General features: G+C 44.9%; 1 protein-coding gene across 1 annotated transcript in view; it reads left to right on the top strand.

Annotated features, from left to right (window-relative positions):
- The window catches only part of LOC108934051 (uncharacterized), a 62,922-nt gene extending 37,127 nt beyond the window's left edge, over positions 1-25,795 (top strand). The window contains exons 13-17 of the mRNA XM_029254742.1: positions 15,632-15,827; positions 16,053-16,205; positions 19,780-19,951; positions 20,811-20,911; positions 25,628-25,795. Of these exons, the coding sequence (XP_029110575.1) occupies positions 15,632-15,827; positions 16,053-16,205; positions 19,780-19,951; positions 20,811-20,911; positions 25,628-25,795 (790 nt within the window). The remainder of the gene's footprint in view (positions 1-15,631; positions 15,828-16,052; positions 16,206-19,779; positions 19,952-20,810; positions 20,912-25,627) is intronic.
- The last annotated feature ends 1,172 nt before the right edge of the window (positions 25,796-26,967 follow it).

Below are 26,967 nucleotides of genomic sequence, written 5' to 3'. Positions count from 1 at the left end.
AGTCGTGCCCGACAGCAGATCAATTGCGCAATCCCAGGGCCTGTGCGGGGGCAAGGTAGCCACCTTACTCTTACTGAACACCTCAGCTAGGTCCTGGTACTCTCTTGGCACAACAAAAGCCTCGGATGCTTCCGGGATCTCCACTGAGGTGGCCTGACAGGGTAGAGTCAAGCGAGTGGTGGCGCACTGTGGTCCCCAGGCCACTAACCTCTCCCGGCTTCTGGAGAAGGCCAGGTCATGCTTCGCCAACCACGTGAACCCCAAAATCACAGGTGGCTCCAGGGAAAGGATCAGATAGAACGCGAGATCCTCTATGTGACACGCCCGGACTTGCAACGGCACAGTCTGTTTCTCCTCTACTCCCACACCCAGCAGCTGCCTGTCCAGGGCACTAATCCGGCGTGTGATTTTGCAGTCTCGCACTGCAATGTTGTGTTACTGGGCGAAGGTCGCGTCCATAAAATAGTTGGCAGCCCCTGAATCCACTAGAGCGTGAGTCTGTACCTGAGAGGCCCCCCAGGACGCCTCTAGGAGTACCGTGAGCTGTGTCTCGGTGTGGAGGGTGGCACTCATCTCTGCTCCGTAGCTGGGCTTGCAAGCAGGTTCTTTCGCAGGGCAGTCTGCTCGGAAGTGCCCCGACTGTCCACAATACAGACACAGCTGGCCCCGGAGCCGCTGCTGTCTCTCTTTGTGAGAGAGAGACACCCCTGTCCCAACTGCATTGGTTCCGGGGCCTCAGGAGGCGTTGACGTCTCCCATGGGGGTACCCTGGGACAGGGCAGATGATCCCGTGCGAGACTATCCACCATGATTGCATTCTCAATATAACGATCCAGGGTCGAGTCCTCCCCTCGGTACGTCAATTCAGCCAGGATCTGAGTGTGCAGCCCGTGGTGGAAGGAGGTTAAAGGGGCAGCCTGGTTCCCGCTGCTTTTCTCTGCCAGGGTCTGAAATTCTAGAGAATAGGCTGCCACGGTCCAATTCCCCTGCTGGATCACCATTAGGCGGTCGCTGGCTGAGCACGCCGACAGCGGGTGATCGAACACAATCTGGAACTGCTTAAGGAAGTGCTCATAAGTGGTGGGCTTCCGGTTAGGAGCGCAATTAAATATGTTATTTTACTAGCATCTGAACTATAAAAGTGGGGCTGCCTCAGTGGAGCACTAACTCCCCCCGGCTCAAGGAGAAGGCCAGGTAAGATAAGTCCTCGGCACTTCTCAGGCAAGCTGTCATACCTTTCAGGCGTGGCCAGCCAGGGGCCCGTCGCCGGCAGACACGGGATGATTTCTGATGACGCAGGGGTTGCAGCAGAAGCGGTCGCTGGCGCTCTCATGGCGACTGGTTCAAGTACCATGGCGGGTTTGGAGACCGGCAGCTTACGCATCAACTTTTGGAGCGTCTCCAGGATCTGCCACAGGGTCTGATCGTGGGCGCTGAGCAGGGCTCTCTGCGTGGACACCGCATCTGGCAGGCGCTCCAGCTCTGTTGGGTCCATGGATAAGGCGGATTCTCCTGTCATGCAGAAGGGGCTGGAGACTTGGATGGACCCAAGTGCGTGTCGGCTTTATTTCAGGACGGGTTTTCTAGGACAGATGAAAACAGTGGTCAGGGACAGGCAAGGGTCGTACAAGGCTCAGACGTTGTTACACAGGCGAAGCAAGACTCAGAGTAGTCAGGTGAACAGGCGAGGGTCAGAAGCCAAGAGATCAGAACACAAGCATGCACAAGTCAAGGAGTAACGCTGATTCTGTACAATCCACACAAGGAGGCATTTGCAAGAATCCGTGATGTTGTGCAGTCACGGAGCTCCCTTTATACCGGGTCTCATCAATCAGCCGCAGGTATTGCCGCTCTACTTGTTCCCAGGGGCGTGACAATCATAATAATGAACCATGTTTTAACTTTTGGCATTGCTTCAACGTTTTAGGATTAACTTAGTTCCAGTTAAAATAACATTTCAACTGATAGCATTTATCTTCAGTGGAGCAGTTTTATTTACTATAAAGTCCTGTATATACTCACACACACATTTTCCGAACCGCTTGTCCCATACGGGGTCACGGGGAACCAGAGCCTACCTGGCAACACAGGGCGTAAGGCCGGAGGGGGAGGGGACACACCCAGGACAGGACACCAGTCTGTCGCAAGGCACCCCAAGCGGGACTCGAACCCCAGACCCACTGGAGAGCAGGACCCAGTCCAACCCACCGCACCCCCCCCCATGTCTGGCAGATAGGCCTATTTCTGAATATTTGGGGTCCCTATGCAACACCCTACTCACCCCCAAGGAAATGAATACCACAAAGAATGAATACATTTCATTAATCTTGATCAGTAAAATCTTTCAATAAAAATGAAGAAATACAATATAAACTAAAAAAAAAAAAACAAAAAAATAAATTCTTTGGATGCCTGAATATATACAGTAAATAAAAATAGCTAAAATTCTCTTCGGTTCTTGAATAACAAAAACTTCCGCTACTGAATTGAGCTTTATTGTGAGAAGGCAATAGGGAATGTTACTGGGAGGAAAAACACTCACAGGGGACTGACCCCCTGGTGGCTCCATGGCCCTCAGCAGGAGCTCATACCGCTTATGGCAAGAAATGGCCTTGCTGCCAGGACAGAAGTGGAAAAACAAACTCACCAGACGATGACGCTTTTCTCCTTGACGTTTCAACCACTTTTCATGCTCTCTTTTCTTGGTGGTGTTCAGGAACCCAACACCAAGGACATGGCATGGGTTACAGGGGAAGGACCCAACATCCACAGGTGCCCTTCTCCTCTACTGTCAGTCAATTTAAATATGAAAGTAAAACACAGCGGCACAGCGGGCTTGGCCGGGTCCTGCTTTCTGGTGGGTCTGGAATTTGAGTCCCACTTGGGGTGCCTATTGATGGGCTGGCGTCCTACCTTGGATGTGTCGCCTCCCCCTTTCAGCCCCGCGCCCTGTGTTGCCGGGTTAGGCTCGAGTTCGCCTCAACCTTTCAGAAAGTGTGTGTATTTCTGTACAGTATTCCACCGGCATCATATTTCATAGGTTTTTATTTTAATTCATAGACTATGTTTGAACTGCGTTGCTCAGGGTATGAAAAAAATGAAAGTGAAATTCACGAGAACAGTAGAGGAGACCGGGGGTTGATGAAAGGAACTCTCTAGAAACAGAAACACTTCCATTCTCTGCATTTCATAGAATGTATTCTTAAAAAACATACAGTATTTCTGTACAGTATTTTTACCGGTGTCATTCTTCACAGGTTTTTAGTTTAGTCTATATTTTTCAACTGCGCTGCTCAGAGTACGAAAAAAACAGTCTGCAAAAGTGAAAGTGAAATTCACGAGAACAGTAGAGGAGACCAGGGGTTGATGTCACTTTTTACACTCGTCAGGATTTATCAGTTGAAGCCCATCTTGTTACCCCACCCCCTTAGCGCACAAAACGAACATGTAACATCCTACAGCTTTCACTTTCTCTCTCTCATCCAGAGCTGTTTCCTTGCATCATTTTACTGAGGTGAGTTTAATGTGCTCTTAGTCATGTTTATGCATTTGAATGCTTCTGTATTTAAGGACTATCCATATTACTAATATCAATATAAAATAACAATAACACATTCATAAATCATAACAGTGAACTGCGTTTTAACTTTCGGTATTGATTAAACGTTTTTGGATTATTACATTTAAACTGATAAACTTTATCTTTAGTGGAGCAGTGTTTATACGCTATAAAGTATATACTCAGTCAATTTAAATATGAAAGTGAGATGAACCATCTGGAAGAATGTGTTCCGTGTATCTCACACAATGCATCTTTAAAATATGTAGAGGCCTATTTAAAATTTTGTCAAATAACCTAAGAACGTTGCCATCGGAATTTCGTACATATATTTCTCTTTAAATGTATTGAAAAAGTCTGTTGCTGTATCTTAGTTCCAGTTAAACATTGTGCAGTAGGACTAGTACTTTTAAATGTATTCTATACCATGTCATGTACTTTTTAATTCACCAGAGACTCACACACACACACTTTCAGAACCGCTTGTCCCATACGGGGTCACGGGGGAACCGGAGCCTACCCGGCAACACAGGGCGTAAGGCCAGAGGGGGAGGGGACACACCCAGGACGGGACGCCAGTCCGTCGCAAGGCACCCCAAGCGGGACTCGAACCCCAGACCCACCGGAGAGCAGGACCGTGGTCCAACCCACTGCGCCACCGTGCCCCCTCACCAGAGACTGTTTTCATTATTACATTTAACACAATCATCAGTCTAACAGGCATTGTGACAGGAAACTCTTTAAATGTGAAACTGAAAGGAACTCTCTAGAAACAGAAACACTTCCATTCTCTGCATTTCATAGAATGTATTCTTAAAAAACATACAGTATTTCTGTACAGTATTTTTACCGGTGTCATTCTTCACAGGTTTTTAGTTTAGTCTATATTTTTCAACTGCGCTGCTCAGAGTACGAAAAAAACAGTCTGCAAAAGTGAAAGTGAAATTCACGAGAACAGTAGAGGAGACCAGGGGTTGATGTCACTTTTTACACTCGTCAGGATTTATCAGTTGAAGCCCATCTTGTTACCCCACCCCCTTAGCGCACAAAACGAACATGTAACATCCTACAGCTTTCACTTTCTCTCTCTCATCCAGAGCTGTTTCCTTGCATCATTTTACTGAGGTGAGTTTAATGTGCTCTTAGTCATGTTTATGCATTTGAATGCTTCTGTATTTAAGGACTATCCATATTACTAATATCAATATAAAATAACAATAACACATTCATAAATCATAACAGTGAACTGCGTTTTAACTTTCGGTATTGATTAAACGTTTTTGGATTATTACATTTAAACTGATAAACTTTATCTTTAGCGGAGCAGTGTTTTATACGCCGGGGGGCGCAGGGGCGCGGTGGGTTGGACCGGGTCCTGCTCTCTGGTGCGTCTGGGATTCAAGTCCTGCTTGGGGTGCCTTGCGGCGGACTGGTGTCCTGTCCGGGTGTGTCCCCTCCCCCTCCGGCCTTATGCCCTGTTTTGCCGGGTAGTCTCTGGTTCCCCGCGTCCCCGTATGGGACAAGCGGTTCAGAAAGTGTGTGTGTGTGTGTGTGTGTGTGTGTGTGTGTGTGTGTGTTTTATACGCTATAAAGTATATACTCAGTCAATTTAAATATGAAAGTGAAACGAACAATATGGAAAAATGTGTTCCGTGTATCACACAAAATGCATCTTTAAAATATGTAGAGGCCTATTTAAAATCTTGTCAAATAACCCAAGAACGTTACCATCAGAATTTCGTACATATACACACACACACACACACACACACACACACATTTTCAGAACCGCTTGTCCCATACGGGGTCACGGGGAACCGGAGCCTACCCGGTAACACAGGGCGTAAGGCCGGAAGGGGAGGGGACACACCCAGGACGGGACGCCAGTCCGCCGCAAGGCACCCCAAGCGGGACTCGAACCCCAGACCCACCGGAGAGCAGGACTGCGGTCCAACCCACTGCGCCACCGCACCCCTTTTTGTACATATATTTCTCTTTAAATGTAATGAAAAAGTCTGTTGCTGTATCTTAGTTCCAGTTAAACATTGTGCAGTAGGACTATTACTTTTAAATGTATTCTATACCATGTCATGTACTTTTCAATTCACCGGAGACTGTTTTCATTATTACATTAACACAATAATCAGTCTAACAGGCATTGCGACAGGAAACTGTTTAAATGTAAAACTGAAAGGAACTCTCTAGAAACAGAAACACTTCCATTCTCTGCATCTCATAAAATGCATTCTTAAAAAACATACAGTACTTCTGTACAGTATTTTCACCGGTGTCATTCTTCATAGGTTTTTAGTCCATATGTTTCAACTGTGCTGCTCCCAGTATGAAAAAAAATGTCTGGAAAGTGAAATTCACTTCAACAGTAGAGAAGAAATGGGGTGGATGACACACTTTTTACACTTTTCTGGATTTCTCAGTTTAAGCCCATCCTTGTAAGCTAATTCCAACATTGATGTGCTGGACTCTTTGTGATGGTTTAGAGATTAAACTGCACAGCATTGCACACAAAGATCACTGTGATCACACCAAATGCATGTCTTTGGGAGGAAACCGACACACCCAGTGGAAACCCGTGCAATGCCACATGGACTCATTTTCTCACAGACCAATATGTTGAAAAGTATTTCTACATGTCAGTAATACCTTCCAAGGTTAAGACATGAGAAGTCATGCAAAAGTGGACAAAGAAAACATCTGCATAGTGCAACATAAAATCGACCAGAAAGGCGTGATTAAAGTGGAACAGCAGAAATAGATTAACACAGTTGATAAAGACAGCACATTCCCTGCCTCCAATCAACAGATACCACAGTTTCAATAGTCTGTTCAAGAAACAAACCAAGTTCTTTATACAGTCACATGGGAAAAATAGGGAGAGCAACTCAGGCACAGTCCTGAAGGAAAGTATATTTTTTTCTCATTTGGGACATTTGTACCTTACAGACATCCTCATCCTTTCCTGGGACAGCTTTTTGACAACACCCAGTGGCCATTAATTTTTTATGGTGCTGTTGCATGATCCTGGAAAGTCAGTGTAAATTGTGGCGGATAGATCACACGCTAAGATACAGGCATGAGTGAGTGCAAACAGTTCAGCCTGCTGGGCAGAGCATGTACTTGCTAGATGGGCAGACTCAAGGATGTCATCTAGGGCGGCAAAAAGAGCAAAGAGGAAGAACTATCAACAAACAAGACAAAGTCAAGGTTAGGTAGGGACTGATCAGATAAATCAAATAGTTTCAGTGCCGTATCAATGGCAAGTTCACAGTCATGGGGTTCTTCATGGGTTGGAGTCAGAAAGAGATAAGCTGGGTTTAGCAGAGGGCAGCGTTAAATGGATAGGTTAAAGGTCATGAGCAAAACAAGTTCACAGGGAGATGCACGAGGGGCAGTGAGATGTTGAATGAGTGAATGGAGAAGAATATGTTCAACTGAGCGGGGAACCATCAAGGTAAGAGGGTGACCAAGTACAAGGGACAATGACTGGTTAACCGCATACACGGCTTCAGCAATACCACGGAGGCATGAGGCAGGGCGGCGGAAATGGGATCTAGGGTGATTCAATTCAATTCAATTCAGTTAATTTTCTTATTGCGCTCTTCTCATGCAGTAATACAGTGATGCTATAATAAGCAACTGGCTTGTGTAATGTGTGTCATGTTTTTGAGTCAGCACTGATTGTGTAAAGTTCTTTATAGTGGCAGCAAACAGAACAAACAGTTTTGTGTCATCGCAAAAGCTAGCTAAGGAGGCAATGCAAGTGCCTGTTTTAAGGAAACAAAAGAAGCACCTGCTTTGTCAGTAAAAGTTTCCTTTCACGTATAAAGGTTGGCCATACTCGTTCACAGTTTTGCCCCAAGCTACAGTAAAAGCCCCACTCTTTTCTCACACACTCTTAAACAAGATCTTAAGGATGTTCATTTTATAGCTGGCTCCACATTGGTCCAGATCGTCAACATACAGGGGTTAATGCAAAGTCTGAATTTTTGTTTGATAATATAATTACAAGCAGTAAACAAATTTGAGCATTTAGATTTTTACAATTTCCTTATATTCACTTTCAAAAATGTAAACACGCTTTAATGTACAAATTTCTCAATCCATTGCATATTGGAGGTAAATGTTTGATTTACAATAAAGAAGGGTTTCTGAAATATGTTGAAAAGTGGTTGAAATTTTAAATCATTTGTTAACATCCAAGCACTAAATTTTGAGAACAGACGAGTGGCAAATGTAAAATGTTACACTTTTTTTTCGCCGCCCTGCAGTTTACAACATATCATTCACGGAATGAGTGTACATTTTTTAAATCTCTTATTAAAAACTGATTACATTAATTAATACGAATAATCAATGAAGAAACTCCCTCAAACAGGTCTAGTAACTGAAGCCTGGAAAGTCTGAAAACTTAAGATGGGAGGCTTTTCGTCCACACCCCAGTCTCCTCCCAGTCCTGTAGTAAATGGTGAGTGTCATGTACTGCTCTAAATAACCAGTGCTGCTGTTCCTATTTTCAGTTACAGTTAAGGTTTTATTCATAAGTTGTATATATTGCTTGTGCCCTTTTTCTGTTTTCTCTCAGAATCTGAAAAACTTCTTGATAAACCATGGAGGGACATTGAATGGACTGCAGCGTATGTCCCAACTGAATCTTAATTTTAAGCTTGTGTAAGTTTTAGGACTTTCTTCTGATTGAATGCATGTTCCTGGCTAATTTTCCAGTTTTGTTCTTTCTAGGAGAAAGGAAAAACTGTTAAATGAAATCACGAGGTACAAGCCCAGTATCAGTTCAGTGAAACAGGCACGGATTCTGCTGGTTGGTCCAATTGGTGTTGGAAAGTCCAGCTTCTTCAACTCCATCAACTCTGTCTTTCATGGTCATATTACCAGCCAAGCTGTGACAGGCACCACTTTAGAAAGCAGCGTGACCCTCAAGGTACAAGGATTTTTTGAGAAACCAAAAAGTGATTGTTCATTATTTCCAAAATAATCATATTATTTATATAATATATTATTATTTTGGTGAACTGAATTCACATACACGCAAATTGGTGAGCATTGTCTACGTTCAAGTTTATATTCAGTTTTTGCATATTTATCCAAAGTGACACACTGCACAAAGTGTATCCAATAACACAGAGGGCTTAGATACAAACAGAAGGTTATTGAACCACACTACAGTAGAATAATAATATTACAGATTATATCAAATGTTCTGTTTCTAATGCTTTTCCAAATTGTGTTTAATTATCACTTGTGCTTCCAGTTTCGCACTTACCAGATTGAGGCAGGTCAAGACGGTGAACCTCTGCCATTCATCTTGTGTGACACCATGGGACTAGAGGAGGGTCTAGCAAAAGGGCTGAATATTGAAGACATTTATAACATTCTGAATGGTAAAATTGGAGACAGGTACCAGGTAAGGATAGATTGACTTAAATAAGGACACAAGTTTTTTGAACGGTGACCAAAAACAGAGGTACTTTAGCCCCTTCTGTTAGTTTGAATATTTAAAAGCTTCGTCGTAACGTCTTGATTGAAAGCCATTTTATTCACCATTTCATGAGTAATCATATTGCAAATCTGTACCACCATTTGTTGAAATTTTACAGCTGAAATATATTACATGTTCATTATTTTGTGCAGACCTCTTTGCACATCATATTTATGTAACAACAGAGACAGTGACTAGCACAGTAGGTAAGCATTATTCATAGCAGTGTAAGTTTTCAATCTACATCCACCTATTCCCCGACCATGCCGTATACGGATTAATTCAGTCATACATCCATTCTCATTAACTGCTTGTCCTGATCAGGGTTGCAGGGATCCAAAGCCTCGACTGGAATCAATGGGCGCAAGGCAGAGGGGGGTACACCCTGGATGGGGCACCAGTCCATTGCTGGGTAGCCACACACACACACACACACACACACTAGGGACAATTTAGCATCAACAATCCACCTGAACTGCATTCATTTGGACTGTGAGAAGAAACTGGAGCACTTGGAGAAAACCCATGCAAATACAGAGAGAACATGCAGACTAGACACAAACGCAGACAGATTTTAACCTACGGCAGAACAGCTCTGGTGCTGTGAGGCAGCAGCACTACTCACTGCACCACCATGAGGTTTACTGAAATTACAACCAAACCTACATTTACATTAATTCATTTACCAGATGCTTTTCTCCAAAGCGACGTACATCTCAGAGAAATACAATTTGTGCATTACATTAGGAGAAAGGGGGGGCACGGTGGCGCATCGGGCTTGGCCGGGTTCCCCTCTCTGGCAGGTCTGGGGTTCAAGTCCTGCTTGGTGTTCCTTACGGCGGACTGGCGTCCCTTCCTGGGTGTGTCTCTTCCCCCTCCAGCCCTGCGCCCTGTGTTTCTGGGTTAGGCTCCTGTTCACCGCGACCCCACTTGGGACAAGCTGTGTGTGTGTGTGTGTGTGTGTGTGTGTGTGTGTGTGTGTGTGTGTGTGTGTGTGTGTGTGTGTGTGAGAGACATAGTTGCAGATATGTGATTCTTAAGTAAACTTAGTTTGTTTCTTTCCACTATGTGCACCAATGTTCATCACACGAGTAGTTGCATAAAACTCAGAAGAGACAATTCCTGATTACCTCCCTACAATTTTTTTTTTTTGAGATACACAAACAGGAGTAGCAGCTGTGTAAAAGCTTATCTGGACATGATCATAAAGTTATGGTCAATGAACATATACACCTTACATGAGCTTAAGAGATTATGGGCAAAGTGAGTCTGGAAGAGGTGAGTTTTCAGACCCTTTTTAAATGTGGACAGTGTTTCAGCAGTTCCAAGTGAGAGGGGGAGGTCGTTCCACCACAATGGAGTCAGAACCGAGAACCTCTGTGCTTTTACCTTTCGTATGTAGGACCACCAAGTGGGCAGATGTGAAAGAGCAAAGTATTCTAGGTGTGTAGCTGATGATCAAGTCCTGTAGATAGCTGGGAGCAGTTCTATTGATGCATTTGTAGTCAATAACCAAGGTCTTAAATTTTATCCGGTCAACTACAGGAAGCCAGTGCAGAGAAACGAGTAGATACATGGGAACACTTGACGGCAAGTCAAACACAACTCGGGCAGCAGCGTTCTGTATCAGCTGTAGAGGTTTGATGGCAGTAGCAGGAAGGCCACATAAGAGAGAGTTGCAGTAGTCCAGAAGGGATTTCACCATGGCCTGTACAAGTAGTTGGGCAGAATCAGTTGCGAGGTAAGGATGGATCCTACGGATGTTATGCAGGATGTATCTGCAGGTCTGGATTGTGGCTTTGATGTGCTGAGAGAAAGATAGACTTGAGTCAATCATCACTCCCAGACTCTTTGCTGAGGAGGTAGACAAAATGAGTGAACTATCCAGTTTGATTGAGAGATCGTTACAGGAAGACGGGCCAGCTGGGAGGTGTAGGATCCCTGTTTTGGAGAGGTTGAGTTGGAGATGGTGATTAGACATTCATGCAGAGATATCTGACAGACAGGCAGCAATGGGTGGAAAGGAGAGGAAGAACTGGGTATCATCAGTGTAGCTGTCATATTTGGATCCATGAGAAGCTATGACAGGGCTGAGGGAAGAGGTATAGATCGAGAAGAGCAGAGGACCCAGTACCAATCCCTCCGGGACACCAGTTGAGAGAGGCAGAGGAGAAGATCGGGAGATCCACCAGACCACTTGATAGGATCTCTCAGATAGGTAGGCCTCAAACCATCTTAGTGCCGTTCCTTTGATCCCAAGCAAAGAGAAGAAAGTCGAATCTGGTGGTTGTCAGTGTCAAATGCTGCAGACAGGTTGAGGAGGATGAGGACCGAGGAGAGGGACGCAGCTCTAGGCAACTGGAGAGCCTCAGACCCTGCCAGGAGTGCTGTCTGAGTTGAGTGACCAACTAGACCGATATCCATCGAGGAGATTGTTCCGGTTGAGGAAATCAAATAGTCGATCACAGGCTGCCCATTAGGGTTTTAGACAGGAAGGAGAGGAGGTAGACTGGTCTGTAGTTTTGGACTGAGTTGGGACCCAGGGAGGGTTTCTTTAACAGAGGTAAAATAAAAGCAGTTTTGAAGGCAAATGGGGAGCAGCCAGAGGAGAGCGAGGAGTTGATAATCTTAGAGATGAAGGTGAAGAGTTGCGGGGAGATGATCTGTGAAAGGTGAAACATGGTCAGCTAAAGTGATAAGATTGAAAAGAAGGATTCTGGTTGTCCAAGAGTTAGCAGAGATCATCAAAGAAAGGCTAAAACACTAGAAAATAAGTCATATATTATCAAAATGCGTATTTTTTCATCATGCTTATCATTTATTTGCAATAGATTGCTTTTGGTAGGTTTTGCAAAAAAAAAAAATCTAATTTAAAAGTTATTGTGCTATGAGCTTTGACTTGGCTATAACTGTACTGTATGAGAAGTCCTTTGTAAGGTGGGGGTACACTGTACTCTGTATTTGATTCATGACTTATTTCCTTTTTAGTTCAATCCTGCATCACCTCTCGAAGACAGCAATTCCAGCAACCCAGAGAAACTGGAAGACAAGATCCACTGTGTTGTATATGTTCTCGATGTATCCAAAATGGGACTCATTCCAGAAAAGCTGTTTGAGAAAATTCGTACAGTTCAAAAGAAAGTCAATGGATTTGGTAAGTCAGCAAGATTATACAGAAAAGTAGGGACATGTGGTAAAGAGTCCTCAAGTCCTCAAATCCTCAAGTCCTGATTTATGATATAAGAATTAGATTTTGACGGCATTTTGAGTTGATCTAATACACGACCAGTGTTTGTTTTGTATTTAGAGCCTTAATAAACAGTCACCTGTTCACATCAAGTGCTGTAACAACTGCTTTAGTGGAAAAAGGAACTAAGAACTGAACAATGAAAAACCTGTGTTCTCTTCACTAAATTTTATGCTTTACTTTGGGGGATTGATTTGTACTGTGCTGTACAGGTGAAGTCATAATGAGGAAAGTGATTTTGTTAGGTGCAATGGGTCACCTGCCATATGTAAAAAAAAGTGAAGTGTTACACTTAAGCTTCTGGTTACTTCTAAGTGAAAAAATGCATGTTTCAGGTGTTCCTCAGGTGTTGCTTCTGACCAAAGTGGATCAAACATGTCCCCCAGTAGAGAAAGACATACAGAAAGTGTATCACAGTGAATACCTGCAAGCAAAGGTGAGATTTGCAGTGTTATAGGATTTGTCATTTAATGACCTTTAAAAAATAAATGTGTTAAACAGTTGCAACTACCAATATGAAAGCTTTAAAGAAATTGTACTAAGTTTTAATGTAGAGCCTAGTAATTAATGTACAGCAGAAACTTTGACTTAAAAAGGGTCCTACACTTTCAGGATAAGGTAAAACAATAGTGTACTGATTTTCGGACTCTTTCTCAATGGTTTAATGAGCCTTAACAAGAGGCTTACCATTATACCTTTGCTGTAAAAATAAAATCAGTAAATGTCACGTCATCATCCGAACCGCTTGTCCTGTACGGGGTCACAGGGAACCGGAGCCTGACCCAGCCACTCAGGGCGTAAGGCTGGAGGGGACACACCCAGGACGGGATGCCCGTCCGTCGTAAGGCACCCCAAGCAGGACTCGAACCCCAGACCCACTGGAAAGCAGGACCCGGTCTAACCCACTGCACCACCATGCCCCCTTAAAAACAGCAAATGTTAATGTTAAATAGACTTTGTTGCTCAAACTTTCAGACAAATATCTATGAGTACTGATTGATCTCTAGTAATATGTTTCTGAAACCACAAGTTACAGTCATAATCAACTAAAATTAGCAAACTCAAACTTAAATGACATACAGATAACAGGAAATTAGATGTGCAGCAAATTTTGACACCTCTGGACATAAAGCCCATAATAGTAATGTACTGACCGCTCTGTGATCACCAAACAATTTTCAAAAACTGATTTTGATATTGAGGGGACGCGGTGGTGCAGCAGGTCTGAGGTTCGAGTACTGCTTGGGCCGCCTTGTGATGGACTGGCGTCCTGTCCTGAGTGTCCCCCCTCCAGCTTTACGCTCTGTGTTGCAGGGTTAGGCTCCAGCTCGCTTCGAGACAAGTGGTTTCGGATAGTGTGTGTGTGATTTTGATATAGATATTTAACATAGACTGTATCCTTCAGACACTAAAATTCATTGTATTTATTCACAAAAGAACTTCACCTTTACCTTCACCTCAGATCAAGGATGCAAGTGTTCGTCTGGGCATACCACTGCTTTCTGTGTTTCCAGTGAAAAACTACACCCGCGAGGTGGAGCTTCAGCAAAATGATGACATCTTGCTACTTAGCGCTCTTCAGAAAATACTTCATTTTGCTGATGACTACATGAGGGACATGAAAGACAAAAGTGAGTGTTCTTTTTAATTTATGTGCATATTTTCCAAATGGTTATTTTTACAGTGTATATTTACTGTAGAAACTGTACATTTATTAATTTATCAGCAATTTTTGAATTTTCTCGGCTAAAAAGGATGTAACTAATTTAATGTTGAAGATGGAATGAATTACAGTTTAATGACTGTAAATGCAATTCCTCAACCCACGTCACGCAGACCACAAAACCTGGTTTTGTTACCTGAAAAGAGTTCTTTTTTTTTTGTTTACTGCTGAGGAATGTACTTAGATGTTGAAAAAGAATTACTGATCCAAGAATATTATGTTCAAGTAATGAGAATGCATGCACTGTTTTATGGAATTTGCCTGAAAATTTGTTAAATGTACTGAATTTTTTGATAACTGCTTAAGCAAAAACTATAATGCTGATTATTTTCAGCCAAATAAAATGTAAGGTATTGCTTCCAAATTAAAAAGTAACAGTTAAGCTGGGTGCAGTAAGTAGCAGCATGGATTTTAGAGCAGTTACCTTACTATCAAAAGACGTGGGTTTGAATCCCTGCTCTCGCTATAGTACCCTTGATAAAAGTGCTTGCCCCGGATTGCTCCGGTAAAATGACCCAGGTGCATAAATGGGTAAATCATCCAAAGTCTCTTACTGTAGAAAACTTACAAATTAAGTGACAGAAAAGGGTCTGCTAAATTAATAATTGTTCTTCCACCAGCTTTATTTATTCTTCACCTGGGACATTCTGATTGCTGTAGCCACTGCCTACTGTACTGCCTATACAAATATTATAAACTGGTCTGAGGTTCGAACTGTTACAGTTACTAAATCAGCGCCTTACAATTTGATACAGATCACTCTGGTTTCAACTTAAAAATTAACTGTGGCTTATCTTATTTTGTTCTATTTTGTTGTTTTTTTCTCAGAACTTATAGGATGTTTTGAAGAACCATGGAGGAAAATTGTGTGGGAATCAGAGTACGTGTTCTACAGTTGCATACCATACAGTGAAAAACCTCTGCAGCCACTTATGAAACAAATAACTTTTCTAATAGACGGAGTATATTATTCAGTCCAATAGCACATTTCGTATTCAAACCTGGATCCTCTGAGCCTTTACACAAACTTAAATTACTTAAATCATTGTGAAACATCAGCTTCTTTCAGAGAGCAGAACCTGTTGCATATGGATATTTGTTTGTTTGTTTCATGTTCAGGGAGGGGGTGCGGTGGCGCAGTGGGTTGGACCGCAGTCCTGCTCTCCGGTGGGTCTGGGGTTCAAGTCCCGCTTGGGGTGGCGGACTGGCGTCCCGTCCTGGGTGTGTCCCCTTCCCCCTCAGGCCTTACGCCCTGTGTTGCCGGGTAGGCTCCGGTTCCCTGTGACCCTGTAAGGGACAAGCGGTTCAGAAAATGTGTGTGTGTGTGTGTTTCATGTTCAGGGAGGGGGTGCGGTGGTGCAGTGGGTTGGACCGCAGTCCTGCTCTCCGGTGGGTCTGGGGTTCAAGTCCTGCTTGGGGTGCCTTGCGGCGGACTGGTGTCCCGTCCTGGGTGTGTCTCCTCCGGCCTTACACCCTGTGTTGCCGGGTAGGCTCTGGTTCCCTGTGACCCTGTAAGGGACAAGCGGTTCAGAAAATGTGTGTGTGTGTGTGTGTGTGTGTGTTTCATGTTCCTGTTTTTGTTCCTTCTAGGAAAAAGAATGAGCTGATAAATGAAATCAAGAGGTACAAACCCAGTATCAATTCAGTGAGTCAGGCACGGATTCTGCTGGTTGGTCCTGTTGGTGCTGGAAAGTCCAGCTTCTTCAACTCCATCAGCTCTGTCTTCCATGGTTATGTTACCAACCAAGCCATCTCAGGCAATTCTGGTGATGGTGTGACAACCCAGGTACTTGGATCTTTCAAAAATCAAACACACGAAAGCAAACTCACAAAGTAGTTCATATTTAATGCATTAAAACTTGTAATATATGTTTTTTTTTACTGAACTGTGTCTATAGCCATGTCTGCATACAGTCCTCACCAACCCAATACTTATGATGCTCACTTTATATTGCATCATCTCATAGTAATACTACTTCAGATAATTTTGAAAAATTACCTTTGCTTCCAGCTTCTTCCTTTCAGGATTAAAGCAGGCGAGGATGGCAAGCCACTCTCATTCATTGTGTGCGACACCATGGGGTTGAAAGCGGCTCCAGGTGAAGGAGTGCATGTTGAAGACATTTGCAACATTCTGAAGGGGCATGTTCCTGATCGGTATAAGGTATGAATAATGCATTTAATATGAATATAATTAGCTTCAAGTGTAACCTAAAACTCAGAACATTGTAAGCACTGAAAATTAAACGGGGAAATTTTATCCATTGTTTTTATTTGAACATTTAAAAGTTTTGCTGAAATAATGTTTTTTTCATCATGAATGCTCATATTAGGAGAACTTGTAATAACACTTTTAATTTGTAATTATAAAATTTGCATAATAAAGTTTTTAACACACATTTATGTGAAATGCTTTATGAGAGCAAAAATTTCAATTCAAAATATGAGCCTTAGTGAGTTTAAGCACCACACAAGGTGAGCAGCCTCTCCCTCATGTGTAGCATGGCTTCTCACGTGCACCTCAGTTTTTCCTCATAAGTCTGTGGCCACTTGGAAACACACACAGACACACACACACTTTCTGTACCGCTTGTCCCATTCAGGGTCGCAGGGAGCCAGCGTCTAACCTAGCAACACAGGGCATAAGGCTGGAGAGGGAGGGGACACACCCAGGCCAGGACGCCAGCCTATTGCAAGGCACCCCAAGCGGGACTCAAACCCCAGTCCCACCAGAGAGCAGGACCCAGTCCAACCTACTGCGCCACAGCGCCCCCCCACTTGCAAACATCTCTGAGAAATCTTCTGTCTTGTGTTTTATGCTTTGAGATTCCCTCATGCCGTAAAACGACTGTCTGTCATAAATCCTGAAGCAAAATTTAAAAATGAAAGTGCTAGGAAATGTGGGAAATGCCAAAGAAAACCCTTACCTATCAATATAAAACTTCAAGTGAAAATAATAATTGTCTTGAAAGACAATATCAGCAGGTGGCGTGCTGGTGCAGTGGCACAGTGGGTTGGACTGGGTCCTGCTCTCCGGTGGGTCTAGGGTTCAAGTTTCGCTTGGGGTGCCTTGTGATGGACTGGTGTCCCGTCCTGGGTGTGTCTCCTTCCCCTCCAGTCTTACGCCCTGTGTTGCCAGGTTCGGGTCCGGCTCCCCGCAACCCCGATACGGTTTCAGATGATGTGTGTGTGAGACAATATCAGCATGAATCAAACTGTTCTACATTCACTGGCTCAGCAAAATGAGATACACAACTTTAGAAATTATTACAAGAATTGTTCTAATAAAAATAATCTTTATTTTGCATCTTTGAAAGCTCTTTGACTGGCGTCCCGTCCTGGACATGTCCCCTCCCCCTCCAGCCTTACGCCCTGAGTTGCCGGGTTAGGCTCCGGTTCCTCGCAACCCCGTATGGGACAAGCGGTTCAGAAAACATGTGAAAGCTCTTTTTCAAAGTACTTTACATTTATTTTGAAAAATATATGGGGCACAACTCTACAGTAAAAAATGTATACTAAACACCAGCATTTAACATTTAAAGCAAAAGAATAACAGAATCAGTTCATTTGTTATTTTTAATCATTTGTACTCATACAGTGCAGGGTTTCAAGTGGTTCAGTCTATCCTGGAAGCAGAAGCTGTGATGCTGTGATGTTGTTCACTCTTATTTGAACAGTTATTTTACTCTGTAAACAGTAGTTTGGTGTGTGAACATAACTAACACTTGTCCTGCTAACAGTGCAATTATATTTATTACAGTATATAGAACTACACAAATCACAGCCTTCATTCTCTTGCTTTCTGCTTCCCTATCTTTTCTCATTCTCTGTATCTCACAATCTCTGGTAACCATACTATATCCCCTCTTTTCTGTGACTATCATACAACTGTAATTATTCCAGGGGGCGTGGTGGCGCAGTGGGTTGGACCGGGTCCTGCTCTCCCGTGGTCTGGGGTTCGAGTCCCGCTTGGGGTGCCTTGCGGCGGACTGGCATCCTGTCCTGGGTGTGTCCCCTCCTCCTCTGGCCTTACGCCCTGTGTTGCCAAGTAGGCTCCGGTTCCCCGTGACCCCGTATGGGACAAGCGGTTCTGAAAATGTGTGTGTGTGTGTGTGTGTGTGTGTGTGTAATTATTCCATACCAAGTCACAGGAAAGTATTATTTGTAAAAAAAAAGAAATGAATAATATGGAAATCTTCCACTTCTATTGAGTGCATTCAAACATCAAAATATATACATAACGGCTCAAATGTTAGTTGTGTCTGTTTAAATTGTAAATATCACCTCATTTCTATTGGTCTAAGTAACTTTCTGCACAGAAACAAAATAAGGCAGTTTGATTTTTGGAAAGCCATGCAGGTCCTTTATTTCATAAGTGTCTTTATAACAAGCAGTTTTCTTGATAACCAGCACATTTCCGGTTGTGATTTCACTTTTGGATAAAACTTTTCTGGCTTTCCTGTGGAGGTAGTCTCCACCATCTGAGGAAGTTGCACTTTCTGTTGATCGGAAAGTTAATTGTTGTCAGCGTATTTTATTCATATACAGTGTCACATCACCCCCCACCCACCCATTTTCCGAACCGCTTGTCCCATATGGGGTCGCGGGGAACCAGAGCCTACGCGGAAACACAACGTGTAAGGCCGGAGGGGGAGGGGACACACCAGGGATGGGACACCAGTCCGTCGCAAGGTACCCCAAGTGGGACTCGAACTCCAGACCCACTGGAGAGCAGGACCCGGTCCAAGTGTCACATCATTTCTGTCTTAGTGATGGGACATCCAGATCAAAGTGCCTCAAAGTAGCCAACACACTGAAGTGAAACACTTTGTACATAAACATAGAACTTTTTTTGCAAGATGTCTGCTAAATTGTAGCTCCATGTCCACTTTGTTGAACAGTTCTAATCACTTTCTGTGTCTGTCACCATTTTTATCTCTTGGCCATTTATTTGAACAATTTCTTTCAGGGTCAATGGAGAAGACAGATTCACCTGAGATGAAGAAGATTTTTTAACTGTGCTCACTGGTTTTTCCAGTCATATTTTGGTTTCCTCTTGTCCATACAAATGAACAATAAAATATTATATCACGTACTGTCACATCCCACGGGGTCACTGCCCCTCCTGGTCAGAGGCGGCGCCACTCAGTGCCGCTAGCTAACGCTCACCTATCACCTCACAGTCTCGTAGGACATGGAGGTATAAAAGGAGCCAGCGGAGCAGAACTAGTCGCGGATTCTTAATCAGCAGTTCTCTTGTGCTTCGTTGGCGATTGGTAGTCTCTTGTTCCCTCAGTTTGTTTTCTAGGTGTGCATGTTCCAGTCCCGAGTGCCCGTCCCGTCAGTTCCTGCCTCTTGTTCTTCAGTCCTGGTCCATCGTTCCTGTCCGGTATTTCGTCACGTCTCAGGGTTGCGGTCAGACTCACAGATTAGCGTTTCACTGTTCACCGTAGTTCCAACACCGTGTGTGTTTCCTGGTCTCGTGTTTCTTGTTTCACTTCCACCGAGTGTCTTACAATACTCACCGTACACGTCTAACCTCACACTGCACGTGAAGTCATTATATATTTCGTCTGTGTTTGGACGTAATAGCAACGCGCGTCCGTGTCGGACTCCCGTCCGGACGCTACACGTACTCTATGTAATATGAAAGGGCTCAGAAAAAGCTATTATTTTTCCTGTATAATTCTTTGTGTTGCTCTCAGTAATTCATTCCTTTTCCCTTCCTCTATCTTTAGTTGAATACAGCATCACCCTTGAAAGAAGATGACCCTCAGTTCGACAAATCAGTGAAACTGCAAAACAAGATCCACTGTGTAGTATATGTGATAGATGCCTCTAAAGTCACAGACATGCCTGAGCAGCTGATGAAAAAAATTGCTGCTATTCGACAGAATGCCAATGAGATTGGTAAGTTGGGAACAATTATTGTGAGAAGTGAGGGCTGTTCCATATAAATTTTGAATTTCTGACACCGAACCTGTGTTTTAACAGTTTACGTCACCATTTCAAATACCTAATATTTGGGTGGCAGCAGGTGGCACAATAGCACAGCAAGTATCGCTGCTGTCTCACAGCACCTGGGTGGTGGAAGAGGACGTGGGTTTGACCCCCACTCAGTCTGTGAGGAGTTTGCATGCTCTTCCTGCATCTGTGTGGGTTTCCTTCCACAGTCCAAAGACAGGCTGTTCAGGTTCACCCATAGTGTGTGAGTGATAGAGAGAGAGTGTGTGTGTTCCACTGATATATGGATGAGTGACCCATTGTAAGTAGTGTACAGTACTAGCACTCTAAGTCCCCTAGGTGTGTGCGCTGATAACATGACATACAATTTGTAGGAAGTTGCTGGAGGAAGGTGTCTGCATAGTGAATAAATGTAAATAGCACTAATAATATAAATTTCATGGCCAAATGTCTGATGATCAACAGAAAATTTCAAAGTATTTCTTCTGAGAAATGCCAAATGTTTTATAAAAAGTGGGTTTTCATTTCTGTTTTTTGTAATTAAAAACGGTGCTTGTTTTACTTTTCGTAAGGAATAAATAGGCAAATTTTCCCACAAATAAAGTTTTGAAACACTTGATACAAAAAAGAAACATAGGTTTCTTAATTTATTTATTTAAGGCCTGAATTCATTTTGGGGAGTGTATACAGTCCTTCACAGGTGTAGGCAGTATTAGGAAATTGTTAGGAATATTTCTAAAATGAATTTAAGCAAATAAGAACTCTGGTAGTTGATTTTTATGTGTGGCAAATTACATGATTTCAGGAGTCCCCCAGCTACTTATCCTGACCAAAGTGGATGAAGCATGTATTTATGTGAAGAAGGACATACAGTATGTGTACCGCAGTCCATATATAAAAAAGAAGGTGAGGGTTACTATTTTAGAGGACTGGTTATTGTATTCTGAACTTTGTAAAATATAATGGCTGTGTTACAATTACAGTATATTTTTGCAACATCTGCTAATATTGCATAGATTTTGGAGTCTTGTAATATTCATTAATACATTTAGTAAGGGTCACTGGAATTACTGTGGGTAAGGTTTTTACAGTTCATCTTTGAGTGTTTCTGTGAATGCTTTAGAGAAGTAATGTCCAACTCTTGGCCTGCAAAGTAACATAATGCAGATATTCTATTGAATCAAATGGTAATACAGTTATAGTTAGACACCAACAGTGCGAGCAGACAGTGGATCTGCTGTCCTCAGTCGGGGTTCCATTGGAGTGTGAGGGAAATGTTCAGCTGTAAGTTAGTCATCCTTAGTGGTAATATTTTTGTTTGTGCTGTTGATTGTCACACGCCCTATTATGTCACTGATAACTCTTTTACTTGATTGCTGAACTTGGTTTTGAATCGTAAACGAAAAGTTTCTGAAAAATGTAGCACATTCAAAGTCACTCACACAAACCTGTGCTTCTTTACTGGGAGACAGTATCTGATATTAAAGGAGCCAAAACACATAGTGACTTCATATTACAGCTGCGTTGCAACATGTGTGACAAACCACTCCTTTTTTAAGGACATCATTCTAATGCTAGGTAGGACCCCGCTGCCTTTGCCCTCAGAACAGCCTAAATTCTTAATTCCATAGATTCAACAAGGTCCTGGAAAGATTCCTTAGAGATTCTGATCCATGTTGACAGGATTGTCTCACGTTATTGCGACACATTTGTTAGTACATTCATGCTGCAAATCTCCTGTTCTACCACATTTCAAAGATGCTCTGGTGTATTCAGATCTGGTGCTGGGGAGGCTACTGAACGAAACTGAACTTATTGTCATGTTCATGGAAATGTTATTTTATACATACATAAAGTTATTTATTTATTTATACCCCTCCGCGAACCGCCACCTTACCGAGGTGGAGGGGTTTGAGTGCCTGAATGATCTCAGGAGCTATGTTGCCTGGGGCTATATGCCCCTGGTAGGGTCTCCCAAGGCAAACAGGTCCTGGGTGACAGACGAGACAAAGCGCGGTTCAAAAATCCCCTTATGACTATTAAATCAAGGATCTCGTTCACCCCGCCCGGCATGGGGTCACCGGGGCCCCACCCTGGAGCCAGGCCTGGGGGGGGGGGGCTCGCATGCGAGCGCCTGGTGGTCAGGTCTATGCCCACGGGGCCTGGCCGGGCTCAGCCCGAAGCCACGACGTGGAGCCGCTCTTCGGTGGGCACACCACCTGCCGGAGAGCGCATATGGGGCCGGGGCGTTGTGATTTGGGCGGTGGTCGGGACCGAGTGCCTGGTCCACCCAAACCTCGGATGCCAACTCTGGCTTTTGGGACTTGGAATGTCACCTCACTGGCGGGGAAGGAGCCTGAGCTAGTGCAGGAGGTTGAGAGATACCGTCTAGATATAGTCGGGCTCACTTCCACTCACAGCTTGGGTTCTGGAACCACTCTTCTCGACCAAGGGTGGACTCTCCACTATTCTGGCGTTGCCCAGGATGAGAGGCGGCGGGCGGGTGTGGGCTTATTAATAGCCCCCCAGTTCAGCCGCCATGTGTTGGAGTCTACCCCGGTGAATGAGAGGGTCGTCTCCCTACGCCTTCGGGTCAGGGAACGGTCTCTCGCTGTCGTTTGTGCTTATGCGCCCAGCGGCAGTGTAGAGTACCCGGCCTTTTTAGAGTCCTTGGGGGTCGTGCTGGAAAGCGCTCCCACTGGGGACTCTGTCGTTCTACTGGGGGACTTTAACGCCCACGTGGGCAGCGACAGTGACACTTGGAGGGGCGTGATGGGGAGGAACGGCCTCCCTGATCTGAACCCGAGCGGTGAGTTGTTATTGGATTTCTGTGCTAGTCACGGTTTGTCCATAACGAACACCAAGTTCATGCATAAGGGTGTCCATCAGTGCACTTGGCACCAGGACACTCTAGGTCGGAGGTCGATGATCGACTTTGTAGTCGTTTCTTCTGATCTTCGGCCATATGTCTTGGACACTCGGGTGAAGAGAGGGGCTGAGCTGTCAATTGATCACCACCTGGTGGTGAGTTGGATTCGATGGCGGGGGAAAAAGCTGGATAGACCTGGCAGGCCCAAACGCATAGTGAGGGTCTGTTGGGAGCGTTTGGCAGAGGCCCCTGTCAGAGAGGTCTTCAACTCCCACCTCCGACAGAGCTTCAACCAGGTCCCGAGGGAGGTGGGAGACATCGAGTCCGAATGGACTATGTTCCATGCCTCCATTGCCGGGGCGGCTGTTCAGAGCTGCGGCCATAAGGTCTCCGGCGCCTGTCGCGGCGGCAATCCCCGAACACGGTGGTGGACACCGGAAGTAAGGGATGCCGTCAAGCTGAAGAAGGAGTTCTATCGGGCCTGGCTGGCTCATGGGACTCCTGAAGCAGCTGACAGGTACCGACGGGCCAAACGGAGCGCGACTCTGGCAGTCGCCGCGGCAAAAACTCGGGCTTGGGAGGAGTTCGGTGAGGCCATGGAGGAAGACTTTCGGTCGTCCTCAAAGAGATTCTGGCAAACCGTCCGGCGACTCAGAAGGGGGAAGCGGTGTTCCACGAACACTGTTTACAGTGGAAGTGGTGCGCTGCTGACCTCAGCTGAGGATGTCCTCGAGCGGTGGAAGGAGTACTTTGAGGATCTCCTCAATCCCTCCGACACGCCTTCCGTAGAGGAAGCTGAGGCTGGGGACTTGGAGGGGGACTCGTCCATCACCCTGGCTGAAGTTGCTGAGGTAGTCAAAAAACTCCTCGGTGGCAAGGCTCCGGGGGTGGATGAGATCCGCCCCGAGTTTCTCAAGTCTCTGGATGTTGTGGGGCTGTCTTGGCTGACACGCCTCTGCAGCATCGCGTGGAGTTCGGGGACGGTGCCTCTGGACTGGCAGACCGGGGTGGTGGTCCCTCTTTTTAAGAAGGGGGACCGGAGATTGTGTTCCAACTACAGAGGGATCACCCTCCTTAGCCTCCCTGGGAAAGTCTATGCCAGGGTACTGGAGAGGAGAATCCGACTGATAGTAGAACCTCGGATTCAGGAGGAGCAATGCGGTTTTCGCCCTGGCCGTGGAACACTGGACCAGCTCTATACCCTCACTAGGGTGTTGGAGGGTTCATGGGAGTTTGCCCAACCAGTCCATATGTGTTTTGTGGACCTGGAGAAAGCATTCGACCGTGTCCCTCGTGGCATCCTGTGGGGGATACTTCGGGATTATGGGGTTCAGGGCTCGTTGCTACGGGCTGTTCGTTCCCTGTATGACCGGAGCAGGAGCTTGGTTCGCATTGCCGGCAGTAAGTCAGACCTGTTTCCGGTGCATGTTGGACTCCGCCAGGGCTGCCCTTTGTCACCGATTCTGTTCATTATCTTTATGGACATAATTTCTAGGCGCAGCCAGGGAACGGAAGGTGTCTGTTTTGGTGGCCGCAGAATCTCGTCTCTGCTTTTTGCGGACGATGTGGTCCTGTTGGCTTCATCAAATCAAGACTTACAGCATGCACTGGAGAGGTTTGCAGCCGAGTGCGAAGCGGCGAGGATGAGAATCAGCACCTCCAAATCCGAGACCATGGTCCTCAGTCGGAAAAAGGTGGATTGCCCCCTCCGGGTTAGGGGGGAGCTCCTCCCTCAAGTGGAGGAGTTTAAGTATCTTGGGGTCTTGTTCACGAGTGAGGGAAAAATGGAGCAGCAGGTTGACAGACGGATCGGTGCGGCGTCCGCAGTAATGCGGTCATTGTACCGGTCTGTTGTGGTGAAGAAGGAGCTGAGTCGTAAGGCGAAGCTCTCAATTTACCGGTCAATCTACGTTCCTACCCTCACCTATGGTCATGAACTCTGGATCATGACCGAAAGAATGAGATCGCGGATACAAGCGGCAGAAATGAGTTTCCTCCGCAGGGTGGCTGGGCGCACCCTTAGAGATAGGGTGAGGAGCTCAGGCACCTGGGAAGAGATCGGAGTAGAGCCGCTGCTCCTCTGCATCAAGAGGAGCCAGTTGAGGTGGCTCGAGCATCTGTTCCGGATGCCTCCTGGACGCCTCCCTGGTGAGGTGTTCAGGGCATGTCCCACTGGGAGGAGGCCTCGGGGCAGACCCAGGACACGTTGGAGAGACTACATCTCCCGGCTGGCCTGGGAACGCCTTGGGGTTCCCCCAGAGGAGCTGGAGGAGGTTTGCGAGGAGAGGGAAGTCTGGGGGGGGCTCTGCTTAGACTACTGCCCCCGCGACCCGGTCCCGGATAAGCGGAGGAAGATGGATGGATGGATGGATGGATAAAGTTATTTATATTACTCATATATTACATCATGTAATTCTTTTGGTGCTTAAAAATTTAATATTCAGTATATCACTTTCTGTGATTTTCACACATGCACCCCACTTCACAATACCAACTGTAGCCCTTGGCCAAAGAATGTTGGACACACCAAGTTTAGAGAGTTCAGCTGAACTTTTGTGGTTTAGAGAGCTTGTCTGAACTTTGGAAGAACAACCTGTTCCGAAAATGTAAGACTGTAACTGATTTAAAGTAGATTCAAAATTAAACTTGATTTTTTACTTATTTCACACTGGAAGAGGGTACTCCTCAGACAATTAAAATCATTTTAATGGTGATTAAAAAAGTATTTACACAAGATCTTCACCTTTTCTCAGATCCACGAGGCGAGTGATCAACTGGGCATACCAGTGTCTTGTATATTTCCAGTGAAGAACTATACCCATGAGACTGACCTGGAGGAGAACTGTGACATCCTGCTGCTGAGCATTCTTCAGCAAATTCTCCGTTTTGCAAACAATTACTTTGACAGTATCTACGACTGAAACAATGATTTGGATATTAAGCATAGCATTTAATTCTAACATGTCATTTTCACACTAAACTAACCTAAAACTGATTTTATGCTGTTTTGGTTTTTTGTCTGCTAACAAATGTAAACAATTATTTGCTGATGTTCTCACTATCTTGCAACAAAAGCAAAATAATAAAACAAACAAAACAGGAAAAAATAGGAAGTATGAATAATATAAGCAGGGGGTGCGGTGGCGCAGTGGGATGGACCGGTTCCTGCTCTCCAGTGGGTCTGGGGTTCGAGTCCTGCTTGGGGTGCCTTGTGACGGACTGGTGTCCCGTCCTGGGTGTGTCCCCCCCCCCCTCCGGCCTTATGCCCTTGTGTTTCCGGGTAGGCTCTGCTTCCCCGCGGCCCCGTATGGGACAAGTGGTTTAGGAAATGTGTGTGTGTGTGTGTGTGTGTGTGTGTGAATAATATAAAAGTAAATATACTCCATTGCAAGTGTCAGAAAAATATACATGGCACTGCACTCCATTATAGGTAGTCTAATGTGATTCATTGGAAGTACCTTGTAATAATGGTGAGTAGCTATATACAATTATTTAACCATTTATACAGCTGGGTAATTTTTTTTTCTGAAACAATTCAGTGTGGAAGACAAATTACTGTTCTGGTGCAAGAGGTGCAAGACTATGTTGATTATGGGAACTGATGTCGGAAGGGGATGCTATAACTACTACTTAGGCTGCTTAGATGCAAAAGCAATATTAATACATTCCTGTGATGTGTGAGTTATGCCAAACTATGCTATGAATGAAGACGGAAATCCACATGAATATGTTTTTGATGTGTTTCAGAATTGCTCTCTCACAACTGAAATTGCTCAAATAAATTCTCTGCTAAAGCACATAGTGTTAACTTACAATTATTTCACCATTTACACAAACACACGCACACACAGGCTGAAGCCACTTGTCCCAAACGGGGGTCACAGCAAGCTGGAGCCTAACCTGGCAACACAGGGCGTAGGGCTGGAGGAGGAGGGGATGCACCCAGGACAGGGCACCAGTCTGTCACGGGGCACCCCACGCAGGACTCAAACCCCAGACCCTCTGGAGTGCAGGCCCTGGCCAGGCCTGATACACCACCACACCCCCTATCGAGTGGGGTCACAGTGAACCGGGGCCTAACCCAGCAGCACAG

The sequence above is a fragment of the Scleropages formosus genome, chromosome 9, assembly GCF_900964775.1.
Source record: "Scleropages formosus chromosome 9, fSclFor1.1, whole genome shotgun sequence".
In the NCBI taxonomy this organism is placed as follows: domain Eukaryota; kingdom Metazoa; phylum Chordata; class Actinopteri; order Osteoglossiformes; family Osteoglossidae; genus Scleropages; species Scleropages formosus.
This window is presented reverse-complemented; position numbering and strand designations above follow the sequence as displayed.